Raw genomic sequence first — 17,536 nt, 5'->3', positions numbered from 1 at the left:
TTATTCGACCCTTGAAGCAAATTCCAATCCATCACTTTGCATTAATAATTAATATTAAATTTTAGACTTACAATTGCATGCAAAATAAAGATAACACTTGAAACAGAATAAGGACATTCTAACACAATGCCATCAAACGTAAATAATAAAACAAAAATTGCAAATGGAACTTCGAAATTTGGTGGAAGAGAAATCGTAAACTACTACACATTGGCAAAATACATTTAGTTGAGAAACTGCATTCAAAATATTACAAGCAAAGCAGTCCAGGTAAAAATGTAATATTTTGAAACAATAGCTCAATATACAATGAGAGGGTGAAAATTAACCACCAACCAAAAACCTGTTTTTTCCTATAATGTAGCACTATAAGAGTCAAAAATATTAAAAGATAATGATGCAAACTTTAAAAGGAAACGTTCCACAGAGATTATTACTAGTTACTAGTGAAAAGAAAGTAAGAGAGCATTACCCAACAAGATTTTGCTTCATGGTCAAGTTAGAAAACTTCAAACCAAAAGAAATATGCCCCTAGAAAATTGAAGTAAAAATAAATGAGTGTCGAACAAAGTTAATCCTTCACTAGAAAATCTTCAAGATCTCTAGATTTTATTGCAAGAAACATAACCATATCTAGTACGAAGCAAAAAAAAAAAAAGTAAAAAACTAAAACAAACTCAAGGTAGTTTAAATCAATATTGTACATAGGATCGAGAAGTGGAGTCAAGATCGTAAATCATGAGATCATACTAATTCAGAAAATCAATACAAACACGAAACGAGTTTTTCACAGAATCAAAAAGGGGAAATAAAATCATAAAATGTGAAATCATGATATGAATCATGAGAATCTACAAAATTCATAAAACTGTATATATACGTATGGATTCATATAAATGCATACAAAAATTCATAAAATAAAATTGAGTTATATGAATTTTAAATTTTTAATATAATTGTCTTCTATATTATTTCATTTCATATGTTTAGTCATTATTATGTATTTTTTATTATAGCAAGTATATTGATTTTTTATTTGGGTAATAGTATTTCCATTAATCAATTGTCTTCACATTACCTTAAATCCTCGGACACCAACCTGTTTTTTTTAAGCTTGTTTTGAATTCCACTGAAGATGCTTCTCTTGATATCCCAATACAGGGGCTAAAACATATTATGTTATAGGCAAAGACACTTAGTTTTCTTTCAATCACGAGCAGCTTTTTGTGAATTGTTATCATTATAGCTATATATTAATGTGTAATGAATTGAATGATTGATGTCTCTTTCTTAGTTTTATGCATCTATATAAACTTGCTAACATATTAAGGTCATATCATATCCTAATTTTCATAAATTTTTCATATCCCAAAATCCTTGTGGTATCGTACCCACTACATATCTGGAATGAATAGCTTACAAGTATAACCGTGATTATGAGTACCATAGATAAACGTACCAGATCATTTTGGACATCACTGTACAAAACATGAAAATTCCGTATGTCTATTTGAATGCTGTCAAGAATCTGAAAGAAAAAGGATAAGTATAAGTGATTTTTCGTGGAAAAGTAAATTCAGTATGAAACAAGAGACGTATATAGAAAAACCGATAGAATATCCTATACTCCACAATAGTTTAGTCCTTGACATTAATGACGAACTACATTGGATTGAAATGAAAAAGTAGCCACCACAGAAACGACAATAGCATCGGTCTAAACTAATCATTGCATATTACCTTTGCAGTGACATGAGAAATAAAAGATTGCCCAGTAAGACCACCTGCAGAAAGTAAAGCTATTATTAATAAAACCAAATCTAAACAAATGTTATAAAGAAACAGCAACTCAGAAATCCTAATAAAAAGTTGACCACCAGATATGAAGCATGGACACCTGTAGGATTAAGCGTGTCGCAGTGTCCGACACTCTTACAACACGTGTCAAGCAAGTCAGGCAAGTGTCCAACAAAAATTTGTGTCATATTGGTGTCTGACACCAATATGACACCTGTACGACACGTGTCGGACCCCCAAAAGAACTTTTATTAATTTTTCTTTGCTTCGACACACCTTAGACACTCCTTGGACACATCTACAAGGGTTAAAGATGTGTCAAAACACAGTGTTGATCAATGAGGGGTTGAAGACATGAAATTTTAATACAACATTTTTAGCTTTTCAACCCACTTGGGTTGATGCATTGGTATTGGCTTGGGACCTGGGAGTGTGCTCCTCTTGAGGTCTGAGGTTCGATTCTCTGCCAATTTGGGTGGGCTAATTTAGCTTCTTCAAAAAAACATTTTTAGCTTTTCTGATAGTAGATGGACCAATAAAGGTCAAATACTATCATATCTTGTTTTAGAACTTTTTTAATGAAATCAATTGCTCGGATGAATATGTACATATTTAATTATATTAAGGAATTAATTCTTGATTCATTCTTCAGATATTTGAGAGTTCAAACACTCAGATTTTTGCGTTTCATTGATTGAATGATAACAATGAGTGAATATCCTATATTTAGGTATCGTTTGGTCTGGCTTTTTTTCCTCTTATTTAGAGCTTATGCAAACAACTTATGCAATTTTTATATATTATTATAAGTTTGTCAAGGTACTTTATGATAAAATAGCTTATAAAATTACAATTTTCACTAGTGTGAACTTATAAAATACCATAAAACTTAATTTATATTGCATAAGGTGTTTGCATAAGCTTAAAACAAGCTGGGCCAAACGGACCCATAGGATTCACATATATATAGTTATTTAGAAGAGATTTTATCTAGTGTTATATCCCTAGGCTAACTATAGTGCTCCTTCTTGAGTCACATAAGTGAAAGTAAGGTTGGAAACTGTGTGTTCTCTCTAATAAATTATAATAAAAATAATAATATATGAGTAACGGTGTAAGTGTCTGTGTTTATTACATTAGCAGTGTTGGCGTGTCCGTGTCGTGTCAGGTGCCCATGCTTCATAGTTGACCAGTATAAATATTAGCACATGACAGCATGTTGAAATATCAAATTTAATAATTTGAAAGATTATTTTATTTTCATAAAATTCATTAGGAAGCGGAGATAGAGAGAGATTAAAAAAAAAAGTTAAGAATCATAAAGGTTAATATATATCCTCTAGGAGACATAAAAGTATGTGAACTCAAAGCTCAATGATGGCATATGGCATTGAAGTTAACAGGCTTACCACTCACACGTCTGGATAATTTTCCCAACTCCGCTGCTGCTAGCTTGGCCTTTTTGCCAGCAAATTCTCTTTTTTCAACAGCATCAGCATTCCACTATTACAACATTGAATTGTTTATAATCTAGATAATATGCGTAGATAATATAGTTTGCTTGCAACTGTTATGATTGAGAATCTAACATTTATTTGCTCTTTTATCATTAATTCTTCGCCTGAAACATTAATACTGGCCACAAGGCATCTATATGGGTTTCTGAAACTTATTAAACAGGTGATTAGAGAAAGAGTTGTTGAATTAAGTAGTACCTCTTGATCATCTCGCTTTGATGCAGAAATAAATACATCCTCTAAAATAATTATAATGGGATCCCAAGGCTTTTTCCATGGAATTTTGATGCTTAACCTCCCAACTCGACCTGGCAAAGAATTTCAAGTTTTGTTAGGAAAGAGAAAATAGGAGCTCCTCTACACAAACCCCCTCCATTCACGCTCTATAAAACAATCACTTCATCAGAAAAATCAGATAGAAACGGTAAAATTAATTATTAGACCAACCAGCAATAATTTGGAAGAAAGTAAAAGAGGACGAGATTTATTCTGTAGTGTATCTAGCTAGAGACAACAACTTGTGTTTTTCAAGGTATTTCCATATCTGCATAAATGTTGTAAGAAAGGATATAGCTTTGGCCTCTATGTAATGCTCAGCTCATTCATTATCTTTCCAGAGGGTTGCACTTTGAGATATGCATAGATATGAACTGGTACTACTTCAACTTTAAGTTGTAAACTTGTAATTTTCGCTTTTAATAGTTTTCTTGTCGAGGATATTATATTCTTGTCTTTGAAAATCTCATTTCTCTTAATAAATTTTTCTTTTATCAACGACCAAGATCTGTTCCCGTTAAATAGAGTTGGATATATTGATCAATGTCAGTAAGAGGATGAGATAGCAATACCATGCTTTAGTGCAAATGGAAGCTCGAGATAATCAAATGCTTCGAGTATCAGCTCCACATTCTCCAACAGTACTTCCTCTAAAAATACAATACACAGTCAATATATATTACCAAGAATAGTAACATCACAATAAAATAGAAAATGGGAAAACAGCACCGAGTTATACACCAGCAATTATTAGAGTTAAACATAAATGTGTACAATGTTTTAAAGTTGAACAAATACTATAAGTAACTTTACATTTGAGAAATTTAACATCCTTTAGCAGGAGGTAGACTGGCAAGGTGGATTACACGAAAAATGGGTTACCAGACTACTAAATTAACATATGTGAACATTCATTTTGGTCCTCTTAAGATACATGTGCAATTAGTATGGTACTTTAATAATAAATTGTTAAATACAGCAAAATAGTCATTCAATACAGATTTTTGGCATCAAAGCAACAATTTAGTGCATTTATATCACATTCCAAATTGATAAAATTGCATCATTGAAGGACCAAATGAGTATTAACTCAAATTAAATTCTGTATAAGAATATGATAGTATGCAGGGAAGAATAACAGTAAGATAATCCATAGTAATCCATTCTGTACATTAGATAGTTCTAGGTATTGCGCACAAGAAACCCAGGGCAAAAATTTATTCTAACACACTTCTATTCCTTTGATTATTTATATTATTCTTTCCACTTTCAATAACATACTTCTATCTTTCGATTATTACTATATTTCTTTCATTTCAATTCTTTGGTCCTGTAACAAGTTGGTTCGACCTGCCAGCTTTCTTGTTGGCGGATAAATGAAGAAGGCAGCGGTGTCTTGAAACTTGTCTGCAAGAGTCTAACATTTATGAAATCAAGAAGATGCTAGATCGACTCAAGATGTGCAGAATGATGATGGAGAAAAGGTGGATGCAGCAACCCTATGATAAATAAGAGCTTCATAGGGATTGGACAATCCACAAATGTAATGAATCAATGGATAGAGAAACTTGATAAAGGATGGTGACTGGAAAAAGAAATATTAGAAGCAAGAAGGCCAAATCATGGTTTTAAATTGCATAATGCAATGGCAATTGCGGCCACAATATTGTGGATTTTGAAGTCTTCGCAACAGCATCCCAGCCACAATTTCAACCACATTGGCCACATTTAACAGCAATATAAAGGTTCGCAGCGTAACCGCAATTTAAAACAATGGGTCAAATATAGAACAAGGCAAGATTGCTTTAGATTGTTTACAGTAAAGACAGTGGATGACAATGGAGGAGAATGGGTTATGGGACCAGTGTGCAAGCTATTGAGACAGCAGCACCTATGTTCTTAATCCCGCATAGCATATCGCCGACCGCTTAAAATGCTAAAGTGGCATAGTCGATATGGGATGGCCGCTATTGCAAAGACTAAAGATCAGTGTACAAAGTAAACATAAATACTCAAAAATAGAAAATTACACAAAATTAAAGAGATTGTCATACTTAATAATACTCCCTCTAGTCCTTGTTATAAGAAGAAAAACCAAAAAAATAAAAACCAATGCAATTATTAATTGTTGTATCTTTTTGAATATTTTAACAAATTCACAGGAAATTGTGAAACGTTAAATACATCCCACTAGTATTAAGAAAGACAAACATTAAATGAGATAGAAAAATATTTTAAAAGGTGCGACATTTTTATAAACGACTTTGTCATTTCCCATCAAAATCAAGTTCTAAGGACCCATTTGGTGCTCAGGATAAGAGACGGGATAAGATAATTGTACCATAGCTTGTCTCAATCCGGTGTTTGATGAGACAATAAGTTAATCCTAAAACTTATCATATTCTGCCTCTCTAGTTAAAATTCTTATCCTAAATATGAGTTGGGTTAGAGACCACAAAGATATAGGATAAGAAATCAAAATACAGATTTTATCCCTATAAAAAATTGAAATCTAATAAAATATATTATAGATATAGATATAAATAAATAAATAAATAAAACTTTATGATATTAAATTAAATAATAACAATATTATTAATTTATTTATTGAAATTAGAAAAAAAAATTATTAATAAAATTTAAAATATATATATTAATTTAAATTTACATTTTTTACCAAATTAAATATGACATTCTTGTAAGGGAAGTTTTTTCATTTATTTATATATGATATATATCACATCTTCATTTAACTTCTCTAACCCATATAATAAAATTATTTATTTAACTATGATTTTTTACTTATAATTTTTTTTTTCAAATATAAATATCCAAATCAATTCACAAACATATAAAATAATTACACATGAACAAAAGGTAGACAGGCAACAAGTTGTGCCGCTAATCCTTTTTGAATAGCAAAACATAAAATCGAAATTGTTTATTTAGTACTGTCAATGTTTTTAAAAAAATTATATAAAATTATTTAATTACTTATTTAGTTTTTAATAATTTTTGCTAATTTATAAAATTTAAAAATATTAAAATAATATCAAATTGTTTTACAAGGGTAACCCTGTCATTTCAATAATGACATATATCTTATCATTCATAGTTTAAAAAAATAAGGTTACATATTTAAATGTAAAAAAGTACGCAGTAGTACATAATGTTATCTTGTTTCTTATCATGTGTACACCAAACACGTGATAGAATAAGTGCATATCTTGTCACTATTCGTATTCAGGTTCTTAACCTATCCTGCCTCTATCCTATCTTCTTGTTCATCAAACGGGCCCTAAATGTAATTAAAATGACATCCCATCAAAATCAAGTTCTAAAAGTAATCAAAGAGTAGAATTGTAACAGAATGAAGAACAAAAAACGAAGAACATAAAATCAAAACAATCGGGTTTATCCTTACGATAGCTGTATGTAAAAAGAGAGGTTGTTTTTGAAGAGGAACCTTTGGACAGGAAATCATTGGGGAGGTCTAGTGGTGAGGGGTTTGATCCCCAGTTCATTGTAAACCAAAAAAAATAAAAAATCATTGGGGAGAATTATATTTTCCATTCTCAATAATACCTTATATTCTTTTGATTCTTTCTGCCTCTCTTTCATTTTTATTTTTTTTAAACTAAAAAAATTAGATTACCACACTCCCATGCAAGGTCAAGGAGAACCACCAACTTCATTTAATATATATAATGGAACTTACATATAACCTACCAGCAATGAAATTTGGGGTGCAAGTGAGGCCAGCCACAAATCGCTACCTCTCTTTCGATTTCATTTCTATGGGTTCGTAAAAGTATAGGGGGAAGTAGCATGGGTGTCAAAGTATACCACAGTGTAAAATGAACTTCATGCTTCAATTAAAAGTAAACATTTAAAAGCCACATTTTAGTGTTTGAAGAGCTGGTGTGCATGCATGTTTATTTCAGATTATTATTTGGGGGAAGGGAGAGAAAAGGGGATTCCTTGGTGAAATTCTTATGGGACGCTGTAAAAAATAAGCAATTATTTTAACATAAACCAAAGACATTACATGCTCCCAAAAGGCAAGTATTACAACAATTGGCAAGATAACTACTAGACTAACAGTACTTGCATGTCACATACCAAGTCTAATCTTCAGCTGCTGTTTCTGGATGTCTTTAAAATATCGACCCAAGTAACCCAGAAGCAACTGATGAACCAGTCCTTCAAACATTGCTGGAGAATTATCTTCACCGTCACAAAATCAATATTTTCATAGTTCCACTGAAATCAATTACAAGCAGATTAGTGAAAGAAAATAAAAACAAAGAAAACTCAGACTCCGCACCGCACATATGCATCAAACTTTTTCCCCAGCAAAAAATAAACAATGAGGTGGGAAATCGCAAAGTTGAAAATGCAAAGATGAAAATATGCATAGTTTTTGAATAATTAAAATCTTTATCAGTTCTATGTGTTAATAGTCATTCTATTCATTACTATCTCTCATTCATCGACTTAATAAACCACTTGATCAGTTAATTTTCATCACAACAGAAATTTTACTGCGGATTCACGTTCACTTCTCATTTTCTCGTAGTTTTCATATGATTTCCATGCCTCCAATAAAAAGGAAACCAAATATTTTTCAATCACATCTTAATCCAATAATACACATTCTAATACCCATCTCAACTCTCAAGTAAACAATAATATCATCATAAAACCGCCTACTATATCTCAAAATTAGTTATGAGATATAGTAGGCATGGTAGATAACAGGCACCTATCTCTGTCAAGTCAGCAATTTCACTGTTCTAATCAAAATTCACTATATCCTCAGTTAAGCTTCTTTCACATTACCTAACAAACTCAATCCAAAATTTACAAACTGAGAAAGAGCATCACAATCTCACACAAACACAAACTCAATAGTTCAGGCAATTTACAATCAGAATCAATCATCATCACAACAATACAGCACAATCACCATGGTAGTCAGTAACACTAGTTCATCAAATGAAGTTGAAAGCAACAAAATCAGCTTAATTCTGAACTAAAACTCTACTCCAATTTTAATGTAAAGGAAATACAGAACACGAATAACATCGTTAATGGTAATCACACGAAGCAGTAAAAAGTACCCGAAGAAGACGGGAACGAGAAAGGAGCCGGTCGGAGGTAGGTGAATCCTCCGGCACGGTAGCGTGGATATGGCGGCGGAGACGGTAGGTGGCGTCGATCGGTGGCGAGTAATGAGTGTTAGGGTTTCGAATGGAATAGAGTAAGGATTTGGCGTAAGGAATCGGAGAGAGAAAGAAGAGAAGAGGGTGCGAGTGCGTAAGAAAAGAAAGAGAACAGAACACAAGGCAAAATAATTTTTTTTTTTATTTTCTTAATCGATTAATTTAATTATCGAAGATTCTCAAATATTTTCATAATATAAAGATTCTTTGGAAAAATGAAAATTAAACATTCTCTTTTTTTCATAGAAAAAAAATATAGATTCTTAAGATGATTCATATAGCAGGGTCGGACCCAGGATTTTGACTTGAGGACCATGATAAAAAAAATGTGATTTTAGTAAATAATTTTTAACTTTTATATACCTTCATTTTACGATTTATTTTTTTCATATATGTTGGAAAGAAAGAAAAAAAACAAAACTCACATACATGATTTTTTATTTTTTTCAAGTGTTAAGATCTTGATTCATTAAATATGTGATTACATGTTCGATAGTTTTGGTCCTTCATTAATAATTTTTTTTGGTTTTGGTCCTTCATTTGCCACGTCATAGTTGTCACATGTCACGTCGTTAGCCACGTCAGCATTTTTGAGACGGGAGGGACGAAAACCAAAAGGAATTGGACATGCAGCGAGTTAGGGATGTCAACGGGACATGGAATGTGCGGGGGAAGCTTCCCCGTTCCCCGCCCCAAAGTACATGCTGGGGAGATTTTGCCTCCATCCCCGTCCCCACAGGGGAATATTTGTCCTCATCCTCATCCCCACGGTTCCTCCGGAGATCCATTGATATCAAATATTAACAAAAATTTTATATTTTTTGGTCAAATTATGACAGTAGTATGACGTTATTTTTTCGATCTTATTTAAAAAAACAAATATTTGCATCTTTCTTTTTTTTTTTTGACGCAGCATCTTTCTTTTTTAAAAAATAAAAACAACACAGAATTCATTCATAACAAAAAAACATTGCAAACACATTTGACTACTAATAATCATACAAAACCTAACGGCCATGTTTAACTAATGAGACTTTCTCTAAGGGTGTGATTGATTATGGAGAGAAAGTGAAAAGAGATAAATAGGTAAGAGAGAGTATGAGAAGAGAGAAAGATGTCGGAAATTGAGTAGATTTAAAGTATTGTTTGGTATGAGAGAAAGATGAGAGAAATAGAAGAAAAAGAAGTATATTTTATATATCTCTCTTGTTAATTTGGTTTGATAGAAAGTGAGAAGAGAGAAATTAGAAATGTAATTACTTTTAAAAAGTTAATAATGCCCCTAACTAAAAAAATATATGTATACATTATTTTAAATAGTGACAATAGTTAAAAGTGGAAAAATATTAGTCTTTGTCATTTCTCTTCACTTTCTTCTCTAAAATGGAGAGAAACAAAAAGTGTATGAGCCCCAAACTATTTCAATCTATCTTCCGTGTTTCTTTGAAAGTTTCTCTTCAACTTCTCTCTCTTCTCAACTTCTCTTATTCCAATCAAGCCATAAAAGTCTCATCCCTTTTTGGTGTTCCAACTCAATAACAAACACTTTCCTGAATCTTTTCAATCAAAGAAGAAATTGCTTGCATGTCATCTTTTTTTTATTTTGGGTACATGCTTGCATGTCATCTTTTACTATAAGGGTCTGTTTGGTTCGGGGGTTTTGGAGGGGAGGGGAGGGGAGGTGAGGTGATATTTTCAATTTTTTATGTTTGGTTCAATTTTTTAGGAGGGGAGGTGAGAGAAGGGGAGGGATTCAAAACACATTTTAGATCACTTTTTGCTTCCCCCCAAATTGGGGGGATTTGGAGGGAAGGGGAGTGGAGGCATTAAATGTTATTACAATTTTAATTATGTTGACATAATTATCCTTATATTTATTTTTTAAATACCAAAATCATCCTTACTTGCATTTTTAATGTTGCTAACTTGCTATTTTTTTGTGTCAAAAAAAAGACTTGCTACTTTTTTATTATAAAAAGAGAACTTGCTATTTGTTTAGGTTTTTGCTTACGTTAATTATTATTCACTCACACAGACGTATATAATTTGTTTTCAATTTTTTTTTTGGATTCGTTAATATTTCTTATTTCCACACAATTTTCAATCTGTTGCATCGAATATACAATTTTGTTATATAATTGTTTTGCCTACGTTTATATTTTGTTACACGTGATTAATTTGTTTTATATAACTTTTTGCCTTTGCCTATTACGTTAAATGCATATATATAATTTTTTTTATAAGATTAAATTTTAAATTTTTGTGTGCACTTTAATTTTTATAAATTATTTATTAGATTCAATCAACCATCAAGATAAAAAAAATTAACATCAACAAATAATTACATTTGTGGAGTTTCGAGTCTATTGAGTTCTTATATTTAAATATTTATAAAGTGAATAATTTTAAAATTATGAGACTCTTATAAATTATAAGGATAAAAAAGTAATTTAATTATATCATCCCTCCCCTCCCCTCGTGAACCAAACATATTTGCAATTAAAATCTCTCTCCTCCCCCTCCCATTCCCTCTTTTGAACCAAACACATCTGCAATTAAATGTTTTCCCTCCCCTCCCCTTCCCTCCCCTCCCCTCTATAAAAATCCCTCCCCTCCCCTTCTACTCTTTTGAACCAAACAGACCCTAAAGTTTAAGATATGCGCACAACAACGCATCTATAACAATATATAAAGGGGATAAGGGAGTTTGGGCTGGATTTTTTTAGGTTCATTTTGCCCTTAACTTCCTTTATGGTTTTTTAATTATTCCATAATTGCCCTTAACTTCCTTTTTTTTTTTTATGGTTTTTTCATCTATATCTATTCTATACTATAATATATAAAAAGAATACATGAGTTTTGGGGTAGAATTTTCATAATACCAACATTACCCTTGCTTTTTTTAGTAGCAACAAAAATCTTTTATTAACAAACTCACCATAACATAAGGCGTATTTTTTTTTTGGTTACATAAGTTAGACACAGGCAGGCGCGGAACGCGCCTGCCTGGCCCGCTAGTATGAAATAATTCTCCATTCAAAACAAATATATAAGTGGGTATCTTATCGAACAAACGATCAATCATAGCATCATCGGTGCTACAATTATCAACCGTTAATGTAGACAATAATAATAATAATAATATATAGTGTATATATGGACGGATTCCGGGAATCCGCAGGGACAAATGCTTCCCCCGATCCCCGCCCTGAAGTGCCTGCGGGGAAAATTTTGGCTCCATTCCCATCCTCACGGAGATAAAATCTTTGTTTTCGAAGCTCCGAACGGGATAATTCACACGAGAATCCGCTCCACCGGATGCAAATTAACAACCTTACAGGAAGTGTTTAAAAAAAAAAAACATACAGGACTACAAACAAAAAAAAAACGGGAACATATAGAGATTAATCTGATATTTAAGCAAAAATAAAATAAAAACCACACAAAATATTTCCCACACACAAAGTTGGACTGAAATCAACTACCGTCTACCACCGGAAAACTGACGCGGAGCTGATGATCCTCGGCCGCCTCAAAAAGTGAGAAACTCCTTCGTCCACCGACATTTGTTAGAGCCCCTCAAAAAGCAGCACACTATAGAATTGGTAATACTTTGTTCTCCTTTGTTTTGATTAATTTGTTGTTTTTAAGCATTTTTTTTATTTCTGTTTTTGGTCATATTTCGGTAAGTGCGTCAAGGTGCCTTGAAGGTGTTTGATAAAATGTCTCATACATACATGTTTGATGTCCAAAAGTATTCCAAGATGATAAAATGTCTTTGCCATCATACCCTGTTGGTAGAAGGCTTATGCACTAGTAATTGGTGTAATGATCATCACACCACTTCCTTTAACCAAGGCTTATATTGTGTGTCTTAACTCTTCCTCAAAAAATGATGAATCCACGCCACCAGTTTAGCTGTAGTGTTACGACCCTTTTGGTAATTTACACATTTAAAAACAATTTTGATCCAAACTATATTTTTCATATGAATCACTTTTAATATAAATGTATCCAAACATAAATCACTTTATGCTCAACTCACTTTTAGCCAAAATCAATTCTCTTTAGGTTTTGTTCTGTTTTTCTTTGTAGGATTGGAGTATTCAACTTCTTACCAATTGATTAGGATTTATTCTAGTTTTGATATTTTGACATGTTAGTCTGTTTTGATTGACTTATTTTAGCTTATTCACTAACATAAGCACTTGTATGAAAATAGGTTATGAAGTTGTTTTCAGCTTATTTATATATGAATAGCTTATGAAAATAACTTGTAGCGTATATTAAAACAATTTGATTTATTTTATCATTTTGTTATAGAAACAGCTTATATGTATATAATTAAGCATGTAAATGATAAACTTAAACACTTAAGATATAAGCGCTCAGTTAAGTTTTATAAAAAAAGGGCCTTAGGTTTTGATTCAAAACTTTTTCTCCTTTTCTGATTCCAACTATGATTATTAGTTTTGAAACTTCCTATCTCGAATTCAAAAAGTATAATAAAACTAAAACCCCATTTGTTTATGCTATAATGGGCTAGTATTTTCCTGTGTTAGGTGAGGAAAAATGTTGAAACAGACGGGCAATAACAATGGCTGCTCATGGCTGAAATATGTAGTGAGGTACTACTCTAGAATTCGCCCCCCAAGGTCCGTTTCTGTTGATAAAGTAATCAGAGTTTCTAACAACATTGCTCGCTTGGATGTGCCCAAAGAAGGTCCAAAACCCAGACAATTACTATCATTGCCTCCTTTTCCTTGTCACCCTTTGCCTGGCAAGAATACAATCAGTGTACATGGAGAGAGCGATCGTGTTACCGCTGTCAACTGGATTAAGTATTATTTTAAGGGTGCGTCCGGTTCTGTCATTGAGTCCCATTTCAGGGAGGGTCTTGTAAGTCTCTACCATTTTTTAGTATTTGCATTTTTTTTGTTCCTTTGCTGTAAGTAGTAATTGAAAATATACTTACATACTCGTTGATGATTTCCTATTCTAGGTGCAAATGGAGGACCTAATTACCGATGAATCTTTCAGTCAGAAGAAAGAGCTGATGAAACCTATGCGAAAGGTATTTCATGTTTACATCTATCCTTTTATTATCATTTTCTGTGACAAACTTTGCTTTGGATACTTTTCCCTTTGTTTGTGTGTATGTGTGTGTTTGTTGTTTAACAATAAATATATTTCAGTTGCTTATGATTTTTTTTAGGTTTAATAATATTACAACTATGCAGCTTAACTACAGATTAGACCCAATGAAGTGATGAAGCCCGGGGCTAGGGTTCATGTCCCAGTATCAATTGCTGAAACTAGGATTTCAAAAAGATATGATGCTATACCATGTGGAACACTATATCCAAATGCTGATGAAATTAAGTATCTTCAGAGGCTTGTGATTTACAAGGTATATATATGTCGTTCATCTAACACCACATTTATTTACATTTTACAGCTTTCTGTCGGTGTTTCTTTTATAAGTGTCTGTTATATTCTTATTATTCAACTGCATTTCAATATATTGTATTCATCGATTATTGATTCCAATGTCTTTCTTTCAGGACTCTGCAATTATTATGTTAAACAAACCTCCGAAATTGCCGGTTAAGGTTTGAACGACTTTTTTCACATTTATAGAAATTCACCAAGTTGGAGTTTGTTCTGGGATTTTGATTTCCTGCTGATGATTGTTTGTTAGGGGAATCTTCCAGTTCATAATAGCATGGATGCATTGGCAGCTGCAGCACTGTCCTATGATTATGAGGAGGGTCCTAAACTGGTAAACTACTCTTTTATACTTCATTGGCATTGCTATAAATACAAAACAATTTGTTTTGCATTAACCAGTAAATCATTCAACAAATGAATATATATTCATATAGCTATGCTGACACTCCCATTTTAACTAAAGGATAACAAATTAAAATCCCTGGTCCCTTTAAAGGGTTTCATTAATTTGATAGTTCCTTGCTTTGGTCTTTCGTTAATTTCCTAAAATTTGAGCAATCATTTAGTTTTATTATTTGGTTGTAGTTGCAATTATCGCCTTGCATATCGTAAGATTTGACAAAGAGGACGAAGAATGATAATGCAGTTAGGCTATCTAATACTCCTATTGAATTTTGGGAATGTCTAGGAGAGAAAGATATAACTTGGCTCTGAAATTTGTCTAAAATTCATGATTATTTATAAGAATGAGAACTATGGAGCTTATATTCTTTGGCTCATGAGTCATACTATTAAACTATAGAAAAGAGTAATTGTCAGGATCAAAGTAGCCCAATATATTATTCCAAAAAAAAAAAAAAGTAGCCCAACATATTGTTGCCATTGGATCAATGTAGGTTACCCTACTTACTAGGAAAAGTTTTTTCTTGTTATGATAAATTCCCCTCATGCATAAATTGACTTGAGACAAAAATTCTTGAAATTTATATAATCATCATATCTGAAGAGTAATTCAAATATAGTTGAAATTTATTTCACGTTTTCACTAATAATTTCAGAAAGGACAATTATTTTCATTTTTTGTCCTTTGTTCACTCTGCTTCCCAATTGTATTTTAGACTCTAAAACTGCTATAGAACTGGTTGGTGCTTACTGCTTATCGAAAATACGAGATTACACATGATAGGGCCATTTGATGGGTCTGTAGTAGGAGATGAATTAATTGAGGAAGGGGGCACAATAGGATTTGAAGTTGGGGAAAAAGAGGGCAAATAACAAGATAGACATGTGGCATATTGGGGGTAGGTGAAATGATTTGGGAATTAGAGGGTGAACAGACTTGGAGAGGTATTTGGGACATTTGCAATTGGGTATTGGAGGTTCTGCTAAGAAGTGGGCTTGGCTCTCGGTCAAGGAAATTTCTGCTTTCATGTGTACTTTTGCTTCATTTTTTACAGAGCTTAGCTCAAACCTTTGCCATCTTAGTCCCTTAATATCAGATAAAAAATTTCTTAGTCATATAATATCAGTTTGGGTTCTATCAAATCAATTCTTATGTTGGATTTTTCAGGTCCACCGTCTTGACAGAGAGAGCAGTGGCATCCTTTTATTGGGCAGAACAAAAGATAGTGTATCTCACCTTCAATGGTTATTCAGTAACATAAACAATGCAAAATCTTCTTGTAAGGTGCCTTTTCTATACAAAGTATTTAACTGTTGTCTTTGTACACATCATTTAGCATGTGAATGCAGTATCCAGTCTTTCATAATACTGTCAACAACAATTTATATTTCCATTTCAACTTAACTCTCCTTGGCCTATTTTAGGCTTGGAATGATGCATGTGGAGCTACATATCAAAGATATTGGGCATTGGTCATAGGAACTCCCAAGGAGAAAGAAGGTGTAATTCACGCTCCTCTTTCTAAGGTTTGTGCTCTCTTTCATTTTTAATTTTGTGTTTACATCCCGTGATAACTTGTACCATGCTTAATGTGATTGCTATCTTCCAGAGTGTTAGTTGATTGTGTTTAAGTATGTGATCTTATGTCAGGTGCTTATGAATGATGGGAAGACTGAGAGGGTAATGCTAGCTCACCAGTCAAGTATAGAACCTCACCAAGAGGCTGTAACTGAGTATCGGGTGCTTGGTCCAAAGATAAATGGATGCTCATGGGTTGAGCTGCGTCCACTAACTTACCGGAAGCATCAGGTATCTTCAATGATGCTTTAAATTCTCTATTCAACTAAACTGTGCTGGTAAAATAAAGAATTAGACATGGTTTTCATATCTGTTTGAATATAGTTGTGACTTAAACTTATCTTAGAATATCATTAGAATATGTTGTGGAATCACTACTAAAAGGGATGGTTCAACGAGTCAACCTCTTCTTATCGACGAATCCCTGGCTATTGTAGGCAACATATTGTTGGGATTGGTGGTGGTGAGTTTGATGGCCGTGATTTTTGTCAAATTTACTGTGATCCCAAACATGCACTAGTGTAAATAAAGTTTGGAATAACATGATTTTTTTTTATTACCATTCCCTGCTGTAAAATATAGCAATTTTGCTGAGTTAAAGCAACTTGTTCCTTTACATGGTTTTTTTAATTACCAGTTGCGTGTGCATTGTGCTGAAGCACTTGGGACACCGATAGTGGGTGACTATAAGTATGGCTGGTTCGTGCACAGCCGATGGAAACAAATGGCGCGAGTCGATTACGAGCCAACAACCGGAAAACCATACAAGTTGCGGAGACCAGAAGGCCTAGATGTTCAGAAGGGAAGCGTTTTATCGAAGGTCCCTCTATTACATCTCCACTGCAGAGAACTTGCACTCCCCAACATTGCTAAATTTCTCCATGTTTTAGAAAAGAGATCAGAAGAAATTCACCCTTCACTTAGCTTGCAGCCTGATATTCTTCGCTTTGTGGCAACAATGCCAAATCATATGAGAATTAGTTGGAATCTTATGTCATCATATTTAGTTTAAGAAAAACTATTAACTTATGGAGAAAGAAATAGATGTCAACTAATAATATTTTAAAGTTTAGGCATAAATCTTTTAGCATTCAATATTTCTTTACTAAATTCAGTAATAGAGTATGTCTTCCAAATTTTCACTTTGTTTAACCTTTTATAGGTCTGGCTTATGCCCCTATCCTTTCTTCCTATTTATTAATATATTTTTGGCGTGCTGCAAATAACTATTAATATATTTTTTGCATGCTAATTTTTTTCTTGCTTAAAAAAGGATTCTTTTACGAAAC

General features: G+C 32.7%; 2 protein-coding genes across 5 annotated transcripts in view; one reads left to right on the top strand and one right to left on the bottom strand.

The window, feature by feature from the left end:
• Positions 1-8,969, bottom strand: part of LOC123911434 — a 41,526-nt gene extending 32,557 nt beyond the window's left edge. The window contains exons 1-8 of one of the 2 annotated variants that reach the window (XM_045962841.1): positions 8,714-8,969; positions 7,713-7,853; positions 4,163-4,240; positions 3,513-3,622; positions 3,207-3,300; positions 1,741-1,784; positions 1,460-1,528; positions 473-531 (exon numbers count right to left, since the gene is read on the bottom strand). In XM_045962841.1, the coding sequence (XP_045818797.1) occupies positions 473-531; positions 1,460-1,528; positions 1,741-1,784; positions 3,207-3,300; positions 3,513-3,622; positions 4,163-4,240; positions 7,713-7,803 (545 nt within the window). In that variant the 5' untranslated portion in view covers positions 7,804-7,853; positions 8,714-8,969. Of the gene's footprint in view, positions 1-472; positions 532-1,078; positions 1,138-1,459; positions 1,529-1,740; positions 1,785-3,206; positions 3,301-3,512; positions 3,623-4,162; positions 4,241-7,712; positions 7,854-8,713 lie in introns of those variants that run through there. The other variant, XM_045962842.1, reaches the window with a different exon arrangement.
• A 3,250-nt stretch (positions 8,970-12,219) lies between these two features.
• LOC123911038 (RNA pseudouridine synthase 3, mitochondrial-like) lies at positions 12,220-17,433 on the top strand. Of its 3 annotated transcripts, XM_045962354.1 has the most exons (11): positions 12,221-12,379; positions 12,411-12,420; positions 13,378-13,714; positions 13,818-13,889; positions 14,067-14,225; positions 14,380-14,427; positions 14,517-14,597; positions 15,837-15,953; positions 16,094-16,195; positions 16,320-16,478; positions 16,885-17,416. In XM_045962354.1, exons 3-11 carry the CDS (start codon positions 13,388-13,390, stop codon positions 17,257-17,259), a joined length of 1,440 nt encoding a protein of 479 aa, XP_045818310.1. In that variant the 5' UTR covers positions 12,221-12,379; positions 12,411-12,420; positions 13,378-13,387; the 3' UTR covers positions 17,260-17,416. The 3 variants fall into 3 exon arrangements, with proteins under 3 accessions (XP_045818311.1, XP_045818310.1, XP_045818309.1); XM_045962355.1 differs by having other exon boundaries at positions 12,220-12,420; positions 13,362-13,714; XM_045962353.1 differs by having other exon boundaries at positions 12,221-12,420; positions 16,885-17,433.
• The last annotated feature ends 103 nt before the right edge of the window (positions 17,434-17,536 follow it).

The sequence above is a fragment of the Trifolium pratense genome, linkage group LG2 (assembly GCF_020283565.1).
Source record: "Trifolium pratense cultivar HEN17-A07 linkage group LG2, ARS_RC_1.1, whole genome shotgun sequence".
Taxonomy (NCBI): domain Eukaryota; kingdom Viridiplantae; phylum Streptophyta; class Magnoliopsida; order Fabales; family Fabaceae; genus Trifolium; species Trifolium pratense.
Note: the sequence above shows the minus strand (reverse complement) of the source record. Positions and strands in the feature narration are given on the sequence as shown.